Source organism: Tetrao urogallus (genome assembly GCF_951394365.1).
Source record: "Tetrao urogallus genome assembly, chromosome: Z".
Taxonomy (NCBI): Eukaryota; Metazoa; Chordata; class Aves; order Galliformes; family Phasianidae; genus Tetrao; species Tetrao urogallus.
The window spans coordinates 20928204-20946376 of NC_136816.1; the positions used below are offsets into that span (position 1 = coordinate 20928204).

The 18173-nt window shown below is 47.7% G+C and overlaps 1 protein-coding gene across 1 annotated transcript; it reads right to left on the minus strand.

Annotated features, from left to right (window-relative positions):
• Window positions 1-6600: 6600 nt before the first annotated feature.
• KLF4 (KLF transcription factor 4) lies at window positions 6601-9790 on the minus strand (the record flags this gene model as incomplete). The annotated part of the gene is made up of 4 exons (XM_079548153.1): window positions 6601-6776; window positions 8312-8476; window positions 8549-9452; window positions 9587-9790. The coding sequence occupies 4 exons, from the start codon at window positions 9788-9790 to the stop codon at window positions 6601-6603; spliced, it is 1449 nt and encodes a 482-aa protein (XP_079404279.1).
• Between the last annotated feature and the right edge of the window lie 8383 nt (window positions 9791-18173).

Here is an 18173-nt window from a genome sequence, read left to right on the forward strand (position 1 = left end):
CTTTCCAGCCTTTGGCAGCAAATGACAAAACTGAGGATGATTGAGAGCAGGAACTTACACCCTTTTCCTTTGTCTCACATGTAGTATGTAGAAAAGAGGAAACAGTAGGAATCTGGAAGGTGGTGGCCTGAAACTAAAGGAAGGAAATACTTTCTTCTCCTCTTCCCCCACCTTTATTTTTAGGCTAGCTCATAAATAGTTGCAAAACTCCTTGCCACAGTGTCTCTGAAGCCAGAAGTTTAGTAAGGTTCCAAAAAGGATCAACTGTTTAGTAAGTAGAATCTGTGCAGCTGCAACAGCAAGCAGCATAAAACCAGCATGAGTTGGACAGGGACCTACAGTGGTCAAGGTTCTGAGCTGAAACGAAGCTGTAACCACTTGAGCCTGGAGGGGAGCTTTGAGGAGAGCAAGGAGGGGTTGCCCCAGCTCTGCCCATTGTAGGGCTGCCTGCGCACACTAACAGGCTTCTGGCCAGCACTGAGGCAGGGCAGCAGTAGCCAGGCTGTGCTGGGCTCTGCTTTCCCCCTGCTCCTCAGAGAGCAGAGAGCTAGAGGAAACCCAATTGCCCCAACCAGGACAATTAGCTCACTGGTGTCTGCATACGGAGCCTTGCCAGTAAGTTTTACATTGTGAGCATAGGAACTTTGTCAAAGGGAATGTTGGTTAGAAGGTGTTTACAGAAGGAAGGTAGTCAAACATCTCTGACAGGTGACAGGGTCATTATCATATTCTCTAGTGCTGAAGAGAGCGTGAACAATTACTAGGGAGGCAGGAAGCTTGAAAGCAGTGAAATATTTTGCTTTTCACTGGAAAACTGCTTGATATTTGGTAACACAAAGAACAACCTGCTGCAGAGCCAACAAATTTAGCCATTCCTTGTCAAGAAAGGGAGACTGTTGATGAAATAGTGTGATCCAGAAATTGAGAAAGGACAGCCAAACCTAGTACATCGTAGTGCAAAGACAAACACATCCCTTTGGGTAGCCTCCTCAAGTAGCCAACAGCGTTATTGACTCAGTATGTTTGGAGCCTAAACACAGAATAAAACCTCATCCAGAGCTTAGAAAGTGAATTCCAACGCGCTTCAGTAATCATTGTCAATGTTGCTCCGGTAGTTTATCAACATATTAATGTACAATATTCATCTTATCAGAAAAGGGGAACATGATGATGGACTCTAGGCCCCAGTGAGATCGTTCGTGCTGGAAGATTCCAGTTGTGATCTGGACATCAAACAGCACTGACGCCCGTGACACCCTCCGGGGGCCCAATGTACACATCAAACTCACGCACTAACCTCAGAAAACAGCTTTTTGTACATGTGAGCAAAGCCCTCCCTGCAGTATTTCTGCGTGGAAGGAAGCATATAGCCAGTGCTACCCTTTGGCCTTCCCTTGGCTATCCAGGAGCTGGAAGCACAGTGCTCCTGCCAGCCACGAAGGCACTGAGGATCTACACGTGCTGACGTAAAAAAAAAAACACTGAGGAAACACCCAGCGAATAAATTCCTGTGTTGGCAGTATGGTGTAGCCCATCGGATGATCTCTAATTTCTGCAGCAGTGGAGGAAATCCTTTTGAATATTTGTTTCTAAAATGAAGGGTCTTCAGCAACGAATACAGGGAAGCTCTATCATTTTGTTGAATATAGCCTGAAACTTTAATAGCAGAGAACTTGAATGGCAAGATTTAAGCAAGCCTTAGCTTGTGCTTGATAAACAAGCACGTTGTACCCAAAGTAAAACCATGCAAAACTTTTTAGAGTTGCAGCAAGATGACTGAGGTGATAGCAGCACATGATTACACTTCTGCTCATACAAGATCCCTAGTGAAAGGAGCCCAGTGTTTTCCCTAAAACTTCTCATTAACAAAAGTCACAATGCTGACCCATGCTGACCAAGCTCATAGGAAAATGGCTGTCTCTGTTAGAAAGGAATCACAGTTTCACAAGTCCAGAAAGCAGCACTGCAGGGAAAAGGTCCCGCTGCTAGGTGCCTCCCAGGAGTAACTACTACAGACATTTGTCTTCTGTAAAACTTAGGGCATGCATGGTCTAAATATAGAAGCATTCATAATGCACAACCCGCTTTTCCCCTCCTGCCTTTCACACAATTAAGGTTCCAACCCTGAGGGCTCACAAGTAAGCATCCAAAGGTGAAAAGGAGTCTAACAGATACCTATCTGCAGCCAGGGTGGAGAACACGGCTGCGGAAACACCACCACCACCCACCTCTGTGCCACAGAGACAACTTCTGCACTCAGTGGCAAGGCCCTTAGTGGTAATGGAAACGTCCCCTGGTAAGGAGAGCAGGCAGACAACGAAACGTGAGTCATCCCAGTGTACTGCAGACAAGGGAATGTGGGTGTGTTACCCTGTGGCTTGAAGCCAATGTGACCTCAATTAAATTTTGGTGAATGATGGGCCTTCCCCTCTTTTATGTACATACTCCTCTTCTTGGTCTCCAGACTCAATGCACTGAGCCTACACACAGGCACTTCATCCGGTGAGCAAGCACGAGGCAGCACATGTTGTCATTCATGCTGGTGGTAGTGCTCCTCTTCCTCTCCCAGAGTTTCGTTTGCTGTGCCTTAGGCTCACCTCCTCAAAGTGCTCCTACCACTTCAGACCCCTGCAGTGTAAACGCTGATCTGCGCAAGCTGTGTGCATTTGCAACATACTCCAATCCTATTGTGTGACTAAGCCCACACGATCCCAAGGAATGAATACAGTTTGCAATGGGCTTGATTTGGAAGTGCTGGTGCTCAAATGCCGTTAAAGCGCTTGCCAGGGACATCAGCGGAAGCAGGCTAGCTCTAACGTTGAGCACACTCCCATAGGAAACCTGTGTAAACTAATTCAGAGAACCGTTAGCACTCGAGGTGATTAACCACAAGAGCCTCAGATCTCCCCTTATTAAAGAGAAGGGGAATGAAATTCCCTGATTCATATCAGCTTAATATAAATCCTGGTGAGATTCACAATCGACTTCAGCAGCAGCGGGATTTGGTAAACTCTGCAAGGGAGAGACAGCTCTTTTCAAAGAACACCTTCATGTGACAGGGGAGAGCTGAAGGCATTTCCGCCAGATTACAAGTTTGAAGTGCACAAACTCCCAGCCTGTAGCATACAGCAGACAAGTGCACAGCAGTGCAGCGGCTCTGAGAAGATTTTTATTCTGATGCCACTTTTGAATACTTGGCACCTGGTAGGCAGACATGTGTCATCTTGTTTAGAAAAAGCTCCATCTCCACTTGTTAAACATGCTGGAGAGAGGTTTGGGCTACGGGGGGCGGAATTAAGGATGGCTGCATTTTGGCTGCAGAGATCTTTCTCTGCTACAGGAGCTTCTCCCTTCTGTAGCTAAAGTAATGCTTGGGGGCAGCTCTGGCAGTGCTCACCCTATGTAAGAGAGGCCACCCCAAATAAACGTAGAACAGCTTTCAAGTGCCCAAGCCTGAATGAAAGAGCACATGAATGGAGCTTTAGTAGTGCTAAGCAAATCTTGAAAAACAAGACAACCTTACAAGGCTGCTTGGTGTTTTACATGTGTTTTGCTAGATGCGTTTTTTGATACGTGTTACTCCATTGCATCCATTTATGATCTTGCACCTAAGTTCAGTTTCAGGACACTAGACACAGTGAAGCAGGAGGCAAACACCATGCTATTGACATGCCAAGGCTGATCATTTCAGTACTTCCCCAGAGACCTCCTTAAGAACAAGGACTGCCTCTCCTAAGCTGCACACTGTGCTGCAAAAATTGTGTTTTGATCCAAAAGTATAGGAATAGCATTTTGGAAATGGTTAAAGTAACAGTAGCATTTCTTTTTAAATACCAAGCCTCAACTGTGTTTGTTCAGCTCTGGAAAGAAAGTCATACATGAAGACAGCTTAGCTAGGAACAAGAAAAAAAAACACATGTGGGAGAAGAGAACAAAGACCTATTTCAAGAATGCTATTGTTTGTGGAACTATAAACCTAGGGTCTATAAAACCATCAAAGAGAAACTGAAGTTGGCTTTAACAGATACTCATTACAGCATGCTGGATCATCGTATAAAATTCTTAAGGTTTTATAATAACAGCACACTTGAAAATCAAAGAAAAAAGGTTTCTGAAATGAAATCTGCAGATTTCAATACATGTGGATGTGTTAGGACATAAATGTACAGATTTGAGGCATCCTGAATGGCATTCATGCGAAGGCAATCCTACAGCTACCCAGGCATTGGCCAACACTAGAGGCAACACACCCCAGGCACACAGCGTGTCAGTTGCAACACTGACCTTGGATATCTCCTCCAGAATCCACATGCAAGGCAACAAAAAAGGTCAGAAATGACTGTTTTAATTTTAAAAAGTCTTCACATGAAAGAAGCTTCAGATAAAGGATGACTCATAACTTTAAATTAGTTTTAAATACTTGCTATTTGCAAACCAAACAAGACATTCCTTACTCCCCATGCTACCTATAAACCAAACCAACAAAGATAGATTTCAGTTGAACAAAGCCTGCCTGGGAGATAAGGGGTGAGAAGTACTTTCAGCATCATTATGTGACTTGGAGGACTTTAGAACAAAAAGGTACCAGTCACCACACAAAACACACATCGAAGTATGGAATTTCATGGTGCATTTGGGAACAAGAAGTTGATATCGCAACTCTTGCTTCCACTGCTGAAAAAAAAAAAAAAAAAAAAAAATAGGGATAGCTCTTGCCTGTAATTTATTTCCATGCTCAGCTTCATTCAACATTAAATATATATAAATAGGCATCATATAAAACCAAACTGCTAGCTGACTGACACTTAAAACTTAGTGGAAGAATCATTTCTGCCTTCTCTTTTTAGGAGAGTAGTGAGAAAAACAGGTCCTATTCAGTGAGCATTCATGTTGAAATCATCTTATTGCTACATATTTGTGGAAAAAATAGAGCAGTGAGGTCCCTGAGGACAACAACAACAAAAGCAGTTAACTACCCAAGGCATGCAATGGGCTTACTGCATTAACAGCAGCAAAGCAACTGCACTTGAAGGTACACTGGAGACTTTGCAGCAACACATCTCCCGTGTACAGCTACAATTTGCAGACTGCACGGTCAACATTCTCAACTCACGTTATGTGTACCACCAGTCCTACAGGAGTTTTGGCTCTTTGGATACTGTTTTGCTGGCTTATGAAATTACCAGGGCAGAGTAAACTTCAAGTGAAACTTCTATGTAATTCACTGTTAAAAGCTGTTTCATGATGCACTTTATTTCTTAATTTAATATCTTTATGACGTTCACTAAGCTGATTTCCCTTCATTCACGTGAAAGCAGAAGTTACCACAAGCCTATTTGAGAAGCTCAGGAAAGTAAAGTAAAGTTAGAAAACATTACAGGTGAACATGCAAAGTCTGATGTGACAAACAAACATCTTCTAACAGGCAATTCATTCACCTTAAAATTTTTGAATTATCTAATATGCAGCTAATTCAGTATTTAGAACAAAAAGCATCTGTACACATTTTTCCCCTCAGAAAGACAAGCACTGCACTTATCCATCCTACCTCTCAGAGTCTTGAGAACACAAGTCTTCGCCACTCCCTCTGCCTTAGGAAACTCAACCACTGACCAACACAACCTTTCTGTGGACATATCCATTCACAGAAGAAAGTTACAACAGTCATTCAGATAAAATATTATAGGTTTATTTAAAACTTATTTTCCGCTTGAATATGCAAAATACAAACTCCAAAATGTTCCTTTTACTTCGTAGTTTACAAATATACAAAATAAAAGTTTGCTTAAATTTATATTACATATCTATTATGTAAAGAACTATATAGAAAACATTTGTTCTGCTTAAGGCATATTTGGGAATAAACCATTGTACAAAGTATTGCACATCGAAACCACAGTGCATTACAGACTGTCTGCATAAAGTTATTTTCTTAAGAAAAATAAAAAAAGATAAACCAGGATTATTTACCTGATTTAGGTCATAATTGGCGATCGGAAGACAAAAATATTTCCTTGTCAGATATGCAGCAGTTTGAGAACTTTGGCTTCCTGTTTTTGGTACCTCTTAAACCAACAGTCACTAAGCACCATGAAATAGGCTTTTAAAACATAACTCTGTACCTGAATTTTTCCTCCTCTTTTAACATTGTAATGGCTTTTGGAAGGAAGAAAAAAGGAAAGTACAAGATGACATTTACATCTAATATTGCATTGAAAGAAAATTTAAGGGAATGTCATTTCCCTGTGTAATATCCCCACCCTCCGAACTACACACAGTCTGTTTAACCCTGATATCCGTGACTTCCAGTCACTCCTTGGCATTTTGTAGTCCGGAAATAATTCAAGTTGGATTTACAAATGGAATGATAGAAGAAGATCCAGTCATTGACCCCAATGTTTTTGGTTTTCTTTAAAACGTATGTTAAAAAAAAAGTTGCAATGTCCATATGCAATTATCCCTCTTTCCACTCTTTTTGGAAGACTTCACCATGATTCTCTGTAGTGCTTAAACTGGGTTCTCCCCTTCTGGCGGAAAGCAGTCCTCGTGCTGTAAATACTGAATCTCTAAGGCAGTTAGGGAAAGATCCACTGCTTCCAATTAAAAGTGCCTCTTCATGTGTAAGGCGAGGTGATCCGACCTGGAAAACGCTCTGTCACACCGCTGGCACTGGAAAGGGCGGTGGCCCGTGTGTTTTCGGTAATGACGAGTGAGTTCATCAGATCGGGCAAACTTCCATCCGCAGCCTTCCCAGTCACAGTGATAAGGCTTCTCACCTTACAAAAAAAAAATTAAAAACATGTCAGTCATGTTTTCTTTTTTTTTTTTGTGGCAGTGTGTGCGGGGGGGGGGTGGGGGGGTGGGAGAGGCTACCTCTGTTTCACACCACTTTTAACACTTTTAAGAAGAAAGAATTAAAGCGTCAAAGAAAACACAACAAAGAGCTTGAAGCAGTTGTGGACTACTACCTTACTAACAGAATAAGACAGTCTTGTCAAGACTTTACACGTATTATAAGCCATTAACACTCCTGAAATCTTCTCTAACAGGCTCACTTTGTCCCAAACAAAGTTTCGGAACATAGGAGTTTCTCATAATAAGAGTTTATTTTTGCTGGCTAATGTTACATGATCAAATATCAACCAGAAATAGCTCAGCAGAAAAATAATGTATTTAGATAATTGTAGGTGTTGAGAATTAAAAACCGGCTGCTAACTGCTTTCATTAGCTTAGGTTGATTAACAACTCAATTTTTCTGTCTTCACTACAGCAAAACTGCTGTTGACTGCACAACAAATTTCACTGACAATTACAGACTCCGTCCTACACATCCTGAAGACCACGCTGACAGTCTCGGGCAGAAGGGAGGAACCGCTCTTTGACCAATTTTTCCTCCTGCTGCCGTTAGCCGACACACAGCCTAACCACTCAGCTACCGTTTCTCCCTTTCCAGTATCCTAGTCAGGAGAAAGTTGTGAATCAAATTCACAAACCAGGGATTTAAATTATGCAAATTCCCAGGTTATTTAATCACTGTTACGGAATGCCTGCACTGGCGAAACCGTGCATGATGTACCTGCTTTCACAAGCTCAGTTATTGCAATATGGCATTCAGCTGCAAGGTTAAAGTTTGAACTTGGGCGCAGATACGCACTTTGGCAGATTTTATCTGAATTCTAGCAGTTGCCAATGAGCTGTTAAGCTCCATCTCATCGGTGCTAACTCAGGGGAAGATGTGTTCTTCCCACACAGGAGCGGCACCAACCACGGCATCAGTGACATCAACCAACGCAGCTAGAGATCTCAATTAAATCAGCACGGAGCCTGTCACCATTCACTTGGACGTGGGACAGCAGCTTGCAGAGGTGTCAAGACTTCAGTGTCAGCCATAGGATCTCTCAAGCTGGAGTAAGCCAAGACAAGACGGGTGTGCACAAAGCACCCAACCACAAACAAAGAAAGTAGAACCTTAGACAGAAGTCCACTTCTTTTTCAGAAGTGGGCTAACACTAATCTACAGCAACAAATCCCATCAGATTCTCAGCTATCTGCTTATTAACCAGCCACACAACTGAAGAGGATCAACAAACTTTAGCCTCTGCAGGAAACCCACCTGCTTCCACACCTGAGTAACTGTGAACCACTAAGTGAAAAACCCAGCCAGTAAGCAAAGACTTAACATGGCCAATACAAAAGAAACAGCACCCAGGAAAACCCAGCAGAGCACAGCCAAGACTCATAATTTCAGCACTCCCCCTGCCCGTTTGCTTCCAGAAGGGGGCTCACTCCGATGACCCCATGCAGGCTTCACCTGTGTGGGTTCTTAAGTGTGCCTTGAGATGAGAGCTCTTGGTGTAGGTCTTGCCGCAGCCTGCGTAGTCACAGGTGTGAGTGGCTGTTCTTTTTCGAGGCCACGATCGCCGTCCTCTCTTGGGCTTGGTCTCTTCTGGCAGACAGCTCCCCGGCGGCATCAGCTCTGCGGGCAGAGAGGGAGGAGTGAGCACGGCCACGGCCATTGCCTCGGGGCCACGCTGGCGGGGGGACTCACCTTGGTACTGCAGCGTGCCGGGGGGCAGCTGCTCGGGCAGGAAGGCGGGGTAGCCGGGGGCCGGGGGATACCCGGGGGGCAGAGGCAGCGGCGGGTGGCCGAGCCCCGGAGCGGGGGGAAGGCAGTCCCTGCTGCTCAGCATCTCCTCGGGCCCCAGCGAGGGCGTAGTCCGGGCCGGTAGCAGGCGGCCCATGGAGAAGTCATGCTGCGGGGGGGGTCCTCGGGGGCCGCTCCCGTGCGGCGGCGGGGCCAGCGTGCAGGGCGAACTGGTTTCCTGCTTGATTTTGGGGCACATCCGCGGCTGGAGGGGGCTGTAAGGAGCCCCGGGTCCCTCGGAGCCGGGCGGCTGGGCGGCTGCGGCGGGGGGGCCGCTCTTGGGGCTGAGCCCCGGGTGGTTGTAGTCGCCCACGGCCTTCACCACGAACTTGCCCTGCAGGCTGCCCAGCGGCGGTAGGGCGGCGGGCGCCGGCAGGTACACCGGGTCCAGGTCGGGCCGCATCAGCTCGGCCACGAAGCCTCCCGACGGTGACACGTCGCTGATGTCCGCCAGGTTGAAGGGAGCGGCGGCGGGAGTCCCGTCGCGGCCGCCGCCGCCGCCGTAGAGGAGTCCGCCGGGCTCGGCGCAGGGCAGCGGGTAGGCGAAGGGCCCGGCGGGGCAGGGGCTGGCGGCGGGGGCCGGTGCGGCGGCGGGGGACACCACCACCGCGGCGGCGGCGGCGGGCTCCTGGTGCATGAGGGAGTTGGAGAGGATGAAGTCGAAATCCAGCAGCTCGTTGAACTCCTCAGTTTCGCGGCGCGGCCCCAGGGCGGGCGCGGTCTCCAGGTCCGACGGCGGCGGCTCCGCGGGACGCGCCGTCAGCGCCGGCGGCGGCCGCTTCAGCTGCGACAGCTCCTCCCGCCACCTCTGCGGGGACAAGGGCACGGCTCAGCCCCCGGCCCGACCCGCGCCGCTCCCGCCCCGGCCGCCCCGCTCCGCCGCCGCCACCTCCGCCGCCGCCGCCCCCCCGGCTCTGGCCCCGGCGCGACGCCGATACTCACGTTGCCGGGGCCCGCGGGCCGCGGCGCCTTCTCGCGGCCCGCGGCGCCCGCCGCGAAGGTGGCGATGGAGGGGAGGAGCGTGCCGCTGAGCGCCATCTCGCACTCTCCGGGGGGCTGCCTGCGGGGAGAGCGCGGCGCGTCAGGCGACGGCGGCGGCGGCGGCACGGAGATCGCTCCGGGGACCGCGCCGGGCACCCACCGCATCCGCGCCGGTGCGTCCCGCCGAGCCGCCGCCGCCGTCGTCGTCCCGCCGAGGAGAGTGAGGAGGAGAGGAGTGGGAGCGGCGATCCGCGCCGCGCGCCCGCGGGCAGAGCCGCCGGGCTAGAGGCGGAGAGCGGGCGCGGGGCGCTAGCGGAGCCGCAGGGAGGCGGCCGCCGCCCGGCAACGCGGCTCTGGCACCGGCAGGGCGGCGGCGTGAGGCACTTCCCAGGGAGCCGCGGCCATGAGGCAGCCGGGCGGGACGGACGGACGGGGCACGGTGCTGCCGGTGGGGAGGGAGGGGCCGGGCCGGCCCGCGCTCTGCCGCCGCCGCCGCCGCCGCCCGTCCTCGCCGCGCCCCGCTCGGCACTGCCGTGCGTCCGCCACGGCCGCCCTTTTTATAACCTCACTTCACGCGCGCTCCGCCTGCCGTCGCCAGAGCGACGGAGAAAACAAACTGACACGTGGGAGGGGGCGGCACGCGCGGCTCAGAGGGGGGCGGAGGCAGGGGAGACGGGAGCCCGCTCTCGCCCCGCCCCGCGCCCCGCCCCGCCCCCGTGACGCAGGCGGAGGGCTGACGGCAACGCCGCTGGAGGGTGGGGGGAGGGGGAGGGAGGTTCGGGAATGCCCGCGTGCGCGCGGGGCCGGGCGGGGTGGGGTGGGGCCGGGCGTGGGCCGGCGCGATATGACGTCACGCGGCGCGATATGACGCGACTACGAATGAAGTACAAAAACTGCCGCAGACCGGAGTCACGGAGAGGATGAAAAGCCGTCTCAGCGGTGGTGCCTTCGTTATCCCTTTCGCATTCTCGGTCTACTTTTCCCCCGTTCTTTCCACCTTTGCCTCCTGCAGGGGGCAGTGGCGAGCCGGTCCCGTCCCCGTCGCCAGCCCCGTCCTTCCAGCACCGCTGTTTCTCAGCCGCCCCGGGGCTGTTCTGGCCCGCGGGGGAAGTCCCGGCCCTGCGGCTTTGGCACACGCGAGCCGAGTGCTTCGGGATGACTCAGTGTAGCCTTAAAATAAGAACGAAGTGCCCGTCTTTGTTTTAGCCAACTGGTTTTTCCAGTTTCCAGCGTTATAAATGTTAATTATTAATTACACTGGCACTTGGAAGATAGGGGTATTTTTCTGCACAAAGTCCAGCGTTGGGCAGAAGATGGGCCCGGAACTATCAGACTAAAAGGATGAGTGAGGGGAGGTGAAGGGCCGTGCTGGGAGGATGCTCAGGGCCTTCTCTGAAAATTATGGGCATTAAATCATCAGCTGCTCACAGGCAGTGTTTCCCCAGTTCACAAAATGACCTGAACGTTGTTTCCCTAAGGCAAATTTCCTCTAACGCTGCTGTCTCTGCCTAGCCAACTTCTCCAGCCCTCTTTTTTTTCCTCCAAACTCTCCCCGTTCTCTGAAACTTCCAAGTTAGAGCACAGCATGTTTCTGTGCTGTTCAAAGTTGACATCGGGGATTGCTTAACTCAGGATTTGTGTCCCCCTTGCCTTGGGACACACAGTGACAATTTTCCAGACCCTGCTGCTGTGCCTCGGCAGAAGGAAGCATCCTGCTGCAGTGCTTGTTGCTCTGTGTGTGTTGGCATCTGCACATCCCAGGGCTGCCTTTGCCTTGCCAGCGGTGCTGCACGCCTGCCTGAGAGCACTCAATGCCTGTGACTGACTGCTTGCATCAGCGACAAGCGGTAATTCACTGCCGATGTTGAGCTGAGTGAAATGGGTTTTTAATGGGGCTGAGCATGGCAAGACCTTGGTGGCTGGGCTCAGTGGTGCTGGTTGGGTCACCTGGGTATGTGAACCTGACAAGAGAAGGAAAAGTCAAGGTGGTGAAAGAGCAGGGACTTCTGGAGAGACAGGTGCAAGGGGATGGCATCCGTCATTAAACAACATCTACAAGAAGAAGGAGTTGTGCTGATTGTACCTGGGACACAGACCAACCTGTTCATCTAAAGACCAAGTCTGGAATGCCATGGATGCATGCCATGATGCACAGCATATCCCCTCTGATTGGCTGCAAAAGCAGCCAGGGGCTGCAGACTTCTTACATACCACAATAAGGCAGGCAAGAAGATGGAAAGAGTGGAACACCTTACCTACAAGGACAGGCTGAGAGAGCTGGGATTGTTCAGCCTGAGGAGAGGGCTCTGGGATGATGTGATTCAGCATCTAAAAGGCAGCTATAAAAGAAGAAGGAACAGACTCTAGCAGGATCTGCAGTGATAGGACAAGGGGAAATTATTTCAAACTAAAAGAAGGGACATTTAGATTGAATATAAGGAAAATTTTTTTTGCAATAAAAGTGGTGAAACTCTGGCACAGGTTGAGCAGAGAGCTGGTGGATGCCCCATCCCTGGAGACACTCAAGATCAGGCCGGACAGGAATCTGAGTACCTGATCTAGCTGTAGGTGTCCCTGTTCACTGATGGGGAGTTGGACTAGATGGCTTTTACAGGTCCCTTCCAACTCACATGGTTGTATCACTGTGAAGGTGGTCTCCTGGCATCTCAGGTTGCACTTGGTTATCTCCTTAGTGCACTGCAGCAGATAGACCGCAGGGCCAGGAGCTGCTAGGCCTGGCTCTGGGGTACCATAGATGAACAGAGGGCTGGGTGAGTCCATCATGAACTTTCCACTCTTCATTGTGGAATTGAAAAGCAGCAATTCCATCACACTTGGCAGTGCACCTGGTTGCTGGCAGAATCCAACAGGATCATGAAAGGAAGCACCCACCTGCTTTTTGAAAGCCCCACCTTTTCCTGTTGGTAACTGCCCTACATGAGCAAGGCCAGGGGGACACAGCAGCATGAAGCAGTCCTTCATTTTTCAATCAATCTAGGAGTTGCTGTCTTTCTTTAGGAGGCAAAATACTTTGAACTGTTTTTTGAAAAGCAAGGGCTCTATGTTTTTTCCTTTAATATTTTTGTCCCAGCTGTCCCCTGCTTTAATGGGTTTGCCCTGTTTTTGAATTTAGCTGTTCCCCAAGCTTGAAGATTTACAGAGGTGTACAGCATGTACAGCATGACCAGAGCAAACAAGGACTTCACAAAGAGCATCCTTTCTAAAGACCCTGCAGGTAAAGTCATTTGCATATAGCAAAGAGGAGTAATTCTTGTTTGTTTACTTGTTTGCCACTTTTTGTGTGCACGAAGCTGATTTTTCCCAGAGCCAGTGAAAAAGTCATGGGAAAATAGTGAAATCTTGAAAAATGAATGTTTCCTAATGAGAAGATGATGCTCATTGGTTGGTGATAGATTTGACATATATCGGAAGATAGACGGAGATGTATGTGTGAAAGCTCAAGTTTCTCTGTGGCGATGTCTCTGAAGAAGCAGTGAGGTACTGGGATGGCTATTAATCTCCCTTCCTGAGCCCTCACTTGGGTCTCATAGCTCTTCCATTACTAGCTATCTGAAACACTTAAGGCACTGCTGTCCAGTACCCTCTGGAAAGGATCAGAAGCTTCTAGCTCATCTGCCTCCCTTGAAGAATCTCTGTCCTGCTACAAGAAAGGGTACTTCTCTTCTAGCCATCTCCCAGTCCCTCAATCCCTGTGAAAAAAACTGCAGAAGAGGTTTCTCCCACACTCCTAACCTCAGGCTCTTCTTTTTCAGGCTTCTTCACCTTTTAACTGGCGCTTAACTGTGAGAGCTTTGCACTCATTTCAGCTTCCTGGAGCTTGTGACAATCAGAGCAGCAGCAAGATGTTGGCAGATTTGCCTATAGATTTGGGAAGGTAATGCACTTGTGCTGTTTGGTTTTAATTTACAAATACAAGAACTGGTGACATTTTGCTCCCAAGAAAGCTCTGAAACTGCTGAAATTAGCAATGCTATCTCAACAACCACCCATGAGAAGTCAGCTTTCACTACCAGTGGATTTTCCAAGCCCTCTTCCCATGATTAAGTTCCAAGTTTCTTTTGTTTGAGTAAAAGTGGTGCTTCTAAGGAGTGCAACCTGAGCTGATGACATGCTTCTTCACAAAATCTACATTAAGGTGCAAGATATGAGAAAATGAGAAAATATGAGATATATGCTTCTAGTGCATAATGCACTTGCATTTGCATGAGGAGAAAGTAAGAGAGAGCTTAGCAGTAAAGTGCTTCTGAGTTTAACCTGACGTATTTAAATTGTATTTATGCTAATGAGCTCGAAAGTCACAAGGCAGTAAACAACACCTCTGACATCTTTCTGTGGCTCCTCCCCTGCCGTGCAGAGATGCACTGACCTGGATGGCTTATTCACCTGAAGTGTCTTTCTGGATAATCTTGTGTTGAAGTCAAGAAAGTCTTCTGTTCCACTGCACCAGCGCCCAGTGGAGGAAATGATTAGGTCAATATATTCTGCATTTGAACAGGAATAAAGACACCGTAAGAGTACACTAAGAGAAGGGATCAACGCTGCTCACTCTGAGAATAAGTGTCAGGCTCCCACATTGTTTCCATAAATGCCTCCAGCACTGCTTCTACGTTAGTGGACCAGCAGGAGCCCATTACTCTATGATAGCAGTCTCTTGCTCTCATAATAAGAGCGGTATGGTAACTACTCTCAGATTTTTAACATGGGCTTTGCATAATGTTGCTCTGATGGTATTGCTGAAGGCAATTGTTGGTGGCTCTGTTGTGTTCAGGGAAGTTTTGCCAGGGAGAGGGGTATAGCCAGGGGTGGACCCTCCCTGGCACATGGTGTGTTGGTGCTAACTACCTCAGGGACACCTGGCTGGATGTCCCTGAGCAACAGTCCCAGAGCTGCAGTCATTGCTGGGCAGGAGAGGTCCACTGCTTGCCTTGTAGGCTGCCTCACAGTACACACTGTGTTTTCAGGGCACTAAGATGTGAGGATGAGGAGTGCCATAGGAAATTAGTGATGAGGAAACATGAGGAAATTAATAATGCTGCATTCTGAGCAGGGATTGAATAGCGTGCAGTAACTGAGGCCTGGGGCCACATTCTGCACAATGAGGAAGAAACAGAATAAGGAATAGCTGCTCATTAGGCTCCAGATTCAGCTGGTCTGAATTCCACCTAGGTCTCTGTGCCAAGTGTTTCCCACCGGTAGGCTTTGGGCCTGCGGAGACACCAAGCCCATGGGAAGCCTTAGGTGGAATTTAGGTGAGGGAAAAACTTGTCTGCCACCGAGCAGTATCTTCCTGGAGCAACCAGGAAAGCTGAGCCACAGAGGGCAGCAGCTGGCAATCTTGTAGTACAAGAAAGGGGCCAAGAGACAGCGGCATGGGCAACTTCAATTCTGTCACATCAAATTTGTTAGCACACAATGTTGTGTGCCTGATTATGCAATATTAATGTCCTCACAATTTTTTTGTTTTTTAATGAGAGGCCTACCGTCTATTTGGGAATAAACGATACAGCTAAACCTAAAACCTAAACCTAAAAGAAAAGAGGAAGTTCTTGAAAGTTTCCATGTATATGTTAGTGAAACTGTACTGCAGAATTCTTGCAAGCCAAGACTACAAATAAATGCATAAACAATTAAGATACAGTAGGGTATTTATACCAGTTAAAAACTTCAGATGTTAGCATCCCATGAGCCATGACTCACTCACTGTCAGCTGAATGTGTGATTTTACCCTCAGAAATCCGATTGCCAAAGAGTGTTCCTATTGATAAATCCTCCTGTGCAGCCCTGCAGGCCATCACGTTGCACACAGGGAAGTGAGGGCTCCAAGTAAGGCAACCAGCACCTGCCAGGAGCTTGTATACCTCCAGGAGAGAGGGAGCCTGTAGTTCTCCTTAGGGTACTAAATGTCTTTGCCCTCAGAGTCCATAGAGTGTGCTTACAGCTGACAAAGGCTGAAGACTGAATGACTGTGTGGTTGCTCCCCAAAATAGTGCCTGTGCCTCAGGACGTGTCATGGTGTCATTGTGATGGCAGCTCTTGTCTTCAGTGCTAGCACTCATTTTGAAAAGTGAGTTGGACTTTGCTGTGATTAAAAGCAGCCAGTGACACTTTCTTTTTGCCCAGATCTGCGTGTGCGTAGCTATGGAACATTGCTTCATCACTGAAAAGAAGCTGCTCTGCTCTGTATTTTTCTAGTGACTTTCACCAACAAAGGATGTCTGTGTAAGTCCCATGCCTCTTCATCTGAATGCTCACATTTGTGTCACAGAGATATAGTCTGATCTTAAAATTCTCTCTCTGCCCTGGTTGTTTCACATTTCGAGTTTGCCCCAGATCCACATTTTCATTTCTTCTTTCTCCTTTCCAATTTTTCTCCAGTTTCTACTCTTCTGATAGCTATAAGTGTCTCTTCAAGAAAGTGCTTACCCTATATCATATCTTTTTTCCTCAAATTTTGTGTGAGAGGACCCTCTCTGACTACCTGATGAAGCTGTGGCTTAGGCTGTCATCACCTCTGGTACTGTATAACAAGTTCCGCAACAAGTAATATTGTCTTTATTCACCCACAGTTCCTTACCTTTGGAAAAGATTGGCTTAAATCTCAACAATCAGATTACTGCACATAGGATATGAGTAGTAACATCTCCATCTGTGCCGAAGGTTTTGGAAGCCAGAAGTTTGTTTTATAGTATGACTACCAAGATAGATCTGATGTATGTCAGTCATCAGAAGGCTGTACAGGATGTTTCTTAAGAACAATCTGGAGCTCCATTACATGGTCAACTGCTTTCTTTGTTATAGTGGAAGTATTATGTGCAAAAAGAGTGTAGAAGAAAGGAGATGAGTCATGACAAGGGACCTCCCTCCCTGTCCTCGTTCTTGAGTCAGTCTGCTTTTCAGTGACCCAAAAGCTGTTGTTCGCCAGAATTTCCTTTAGCCTCATAAACTTCATGATAAAGAAATGTCTCCAAATGGTCATTCTGCAATTTCCTTGACTCAGTTTCCCTCTGCTGCTGTGTTACATCTTTGGATTGTCCCAGTCCTCTCCTCTCAGTTTTGGTATTTGCAGACCTTTGGAGACTGTGTTTATTATAGTCATTTTGTTCCTGGTAGTTAGCAAGACTGCTCTGTTCAGAGTCTTCAGTGCAGCAGCAAAGGACTTAGACATACGTTGCTTCCAGGACTATGCAGCACCAGGCTGCTCTCATGGTCATTAATTCACTTCTCTCCTAAGCAGCAACTGTTTCAGCAGAGGATTTTCTGCTGTGACTCTTCTGCACAGCCAGTGCAAATGTGAAAGGTACATATCTAACTTCTGTGTCCTGCAGAGTCATGCGGAGCACCTTAAGACATAGGTGGCTGAAAGCATGATCCAAAGGACATCTGTTTAGTTTTATGGCCAGTATTTTATTTAGTTTTATTTGCCAGTGCTCAAGGCCATAGCGTGTCAGAGGTACCTGAGGCAGGCAGCTTCAGTAGTTAAAAACATAACACAGCAAATGTAAATACTAGTGATGAAATATTTAATTTTTCATTGTAAATTTAAGGCAAGGACTGAGTGAGTAGTATCATTTGGGAATCAAAGATAATTTTAGCGCTACCACATTGGTTAAAATGTGGCTTCTATCAGTGCTAACTATTTTTCCTTAGTTTGTTAGCTCATGCCAAACTTGTGTTAGCTATGCTATTTAAAAAGGCATTTATTTTGCCATTGGGAGCAACATCCATGCTGCTGCTGCGGCATTTGTTTGCCAGCAAAGAGCAGCACATGAGGGAAAGCCATCTGGTTTCAGCAGCTCTCTGTGGCACTTTTGATCAGCTGTGCAGGGCTGCCCTACTCGCATATACCACTGTTTTGGGATAAAATGTCTGCTGATTTACCACAACCTGCATTATTGGTCTTACTGAATCCTGAACTAGGTCAAAGTGAGATTGTTTTCTTTTTTTTTTTCTTGATTAAGGTAACCTAAAGACCACATACACCAGCTTACCATGGCTTGACAGACAGATTAATATTTACCGATCTCTAATTTATTTCTTTGTTAATTTAGATCCCATTTCTAGACCTTAATTTTTCCTAGGGTTTGTTGTGCCATGTGTAGTATTGTGAGGAAAAGAAGAAAGCTTTTACTGTTGCAGGAAAGTGATTGCATGACAATTAGAGCAAATTTAAATATAATAGACAAAACTGAAATAGGCAGTCAATGTATTACCTATTATGGGAATAAGTGCTTTTTATTGAAATTCTAAAGAAAAGGCAAACTTTCTAGCATATCTTGCGGCAATCAAGTCATGGCATTGAGAATCTGTGAGTCACAGTCATCTCTGTGTCAACAGATGTTAGATGTTGCTTACTCAAGCATAGATTCATGACTTCACCACAGGAGTGAACCATTGGTGGTGGGGAGTAAACTTCTCAGACACTCAAATTCCAGCAGGGAAAGGCTAGGAAGTCCACCTTTCTTCACCCACTGTTGTCCTCTCTTGATAGGCCTTTTTTCCCATATCACAGCCTTACTCTGGTTTTTTT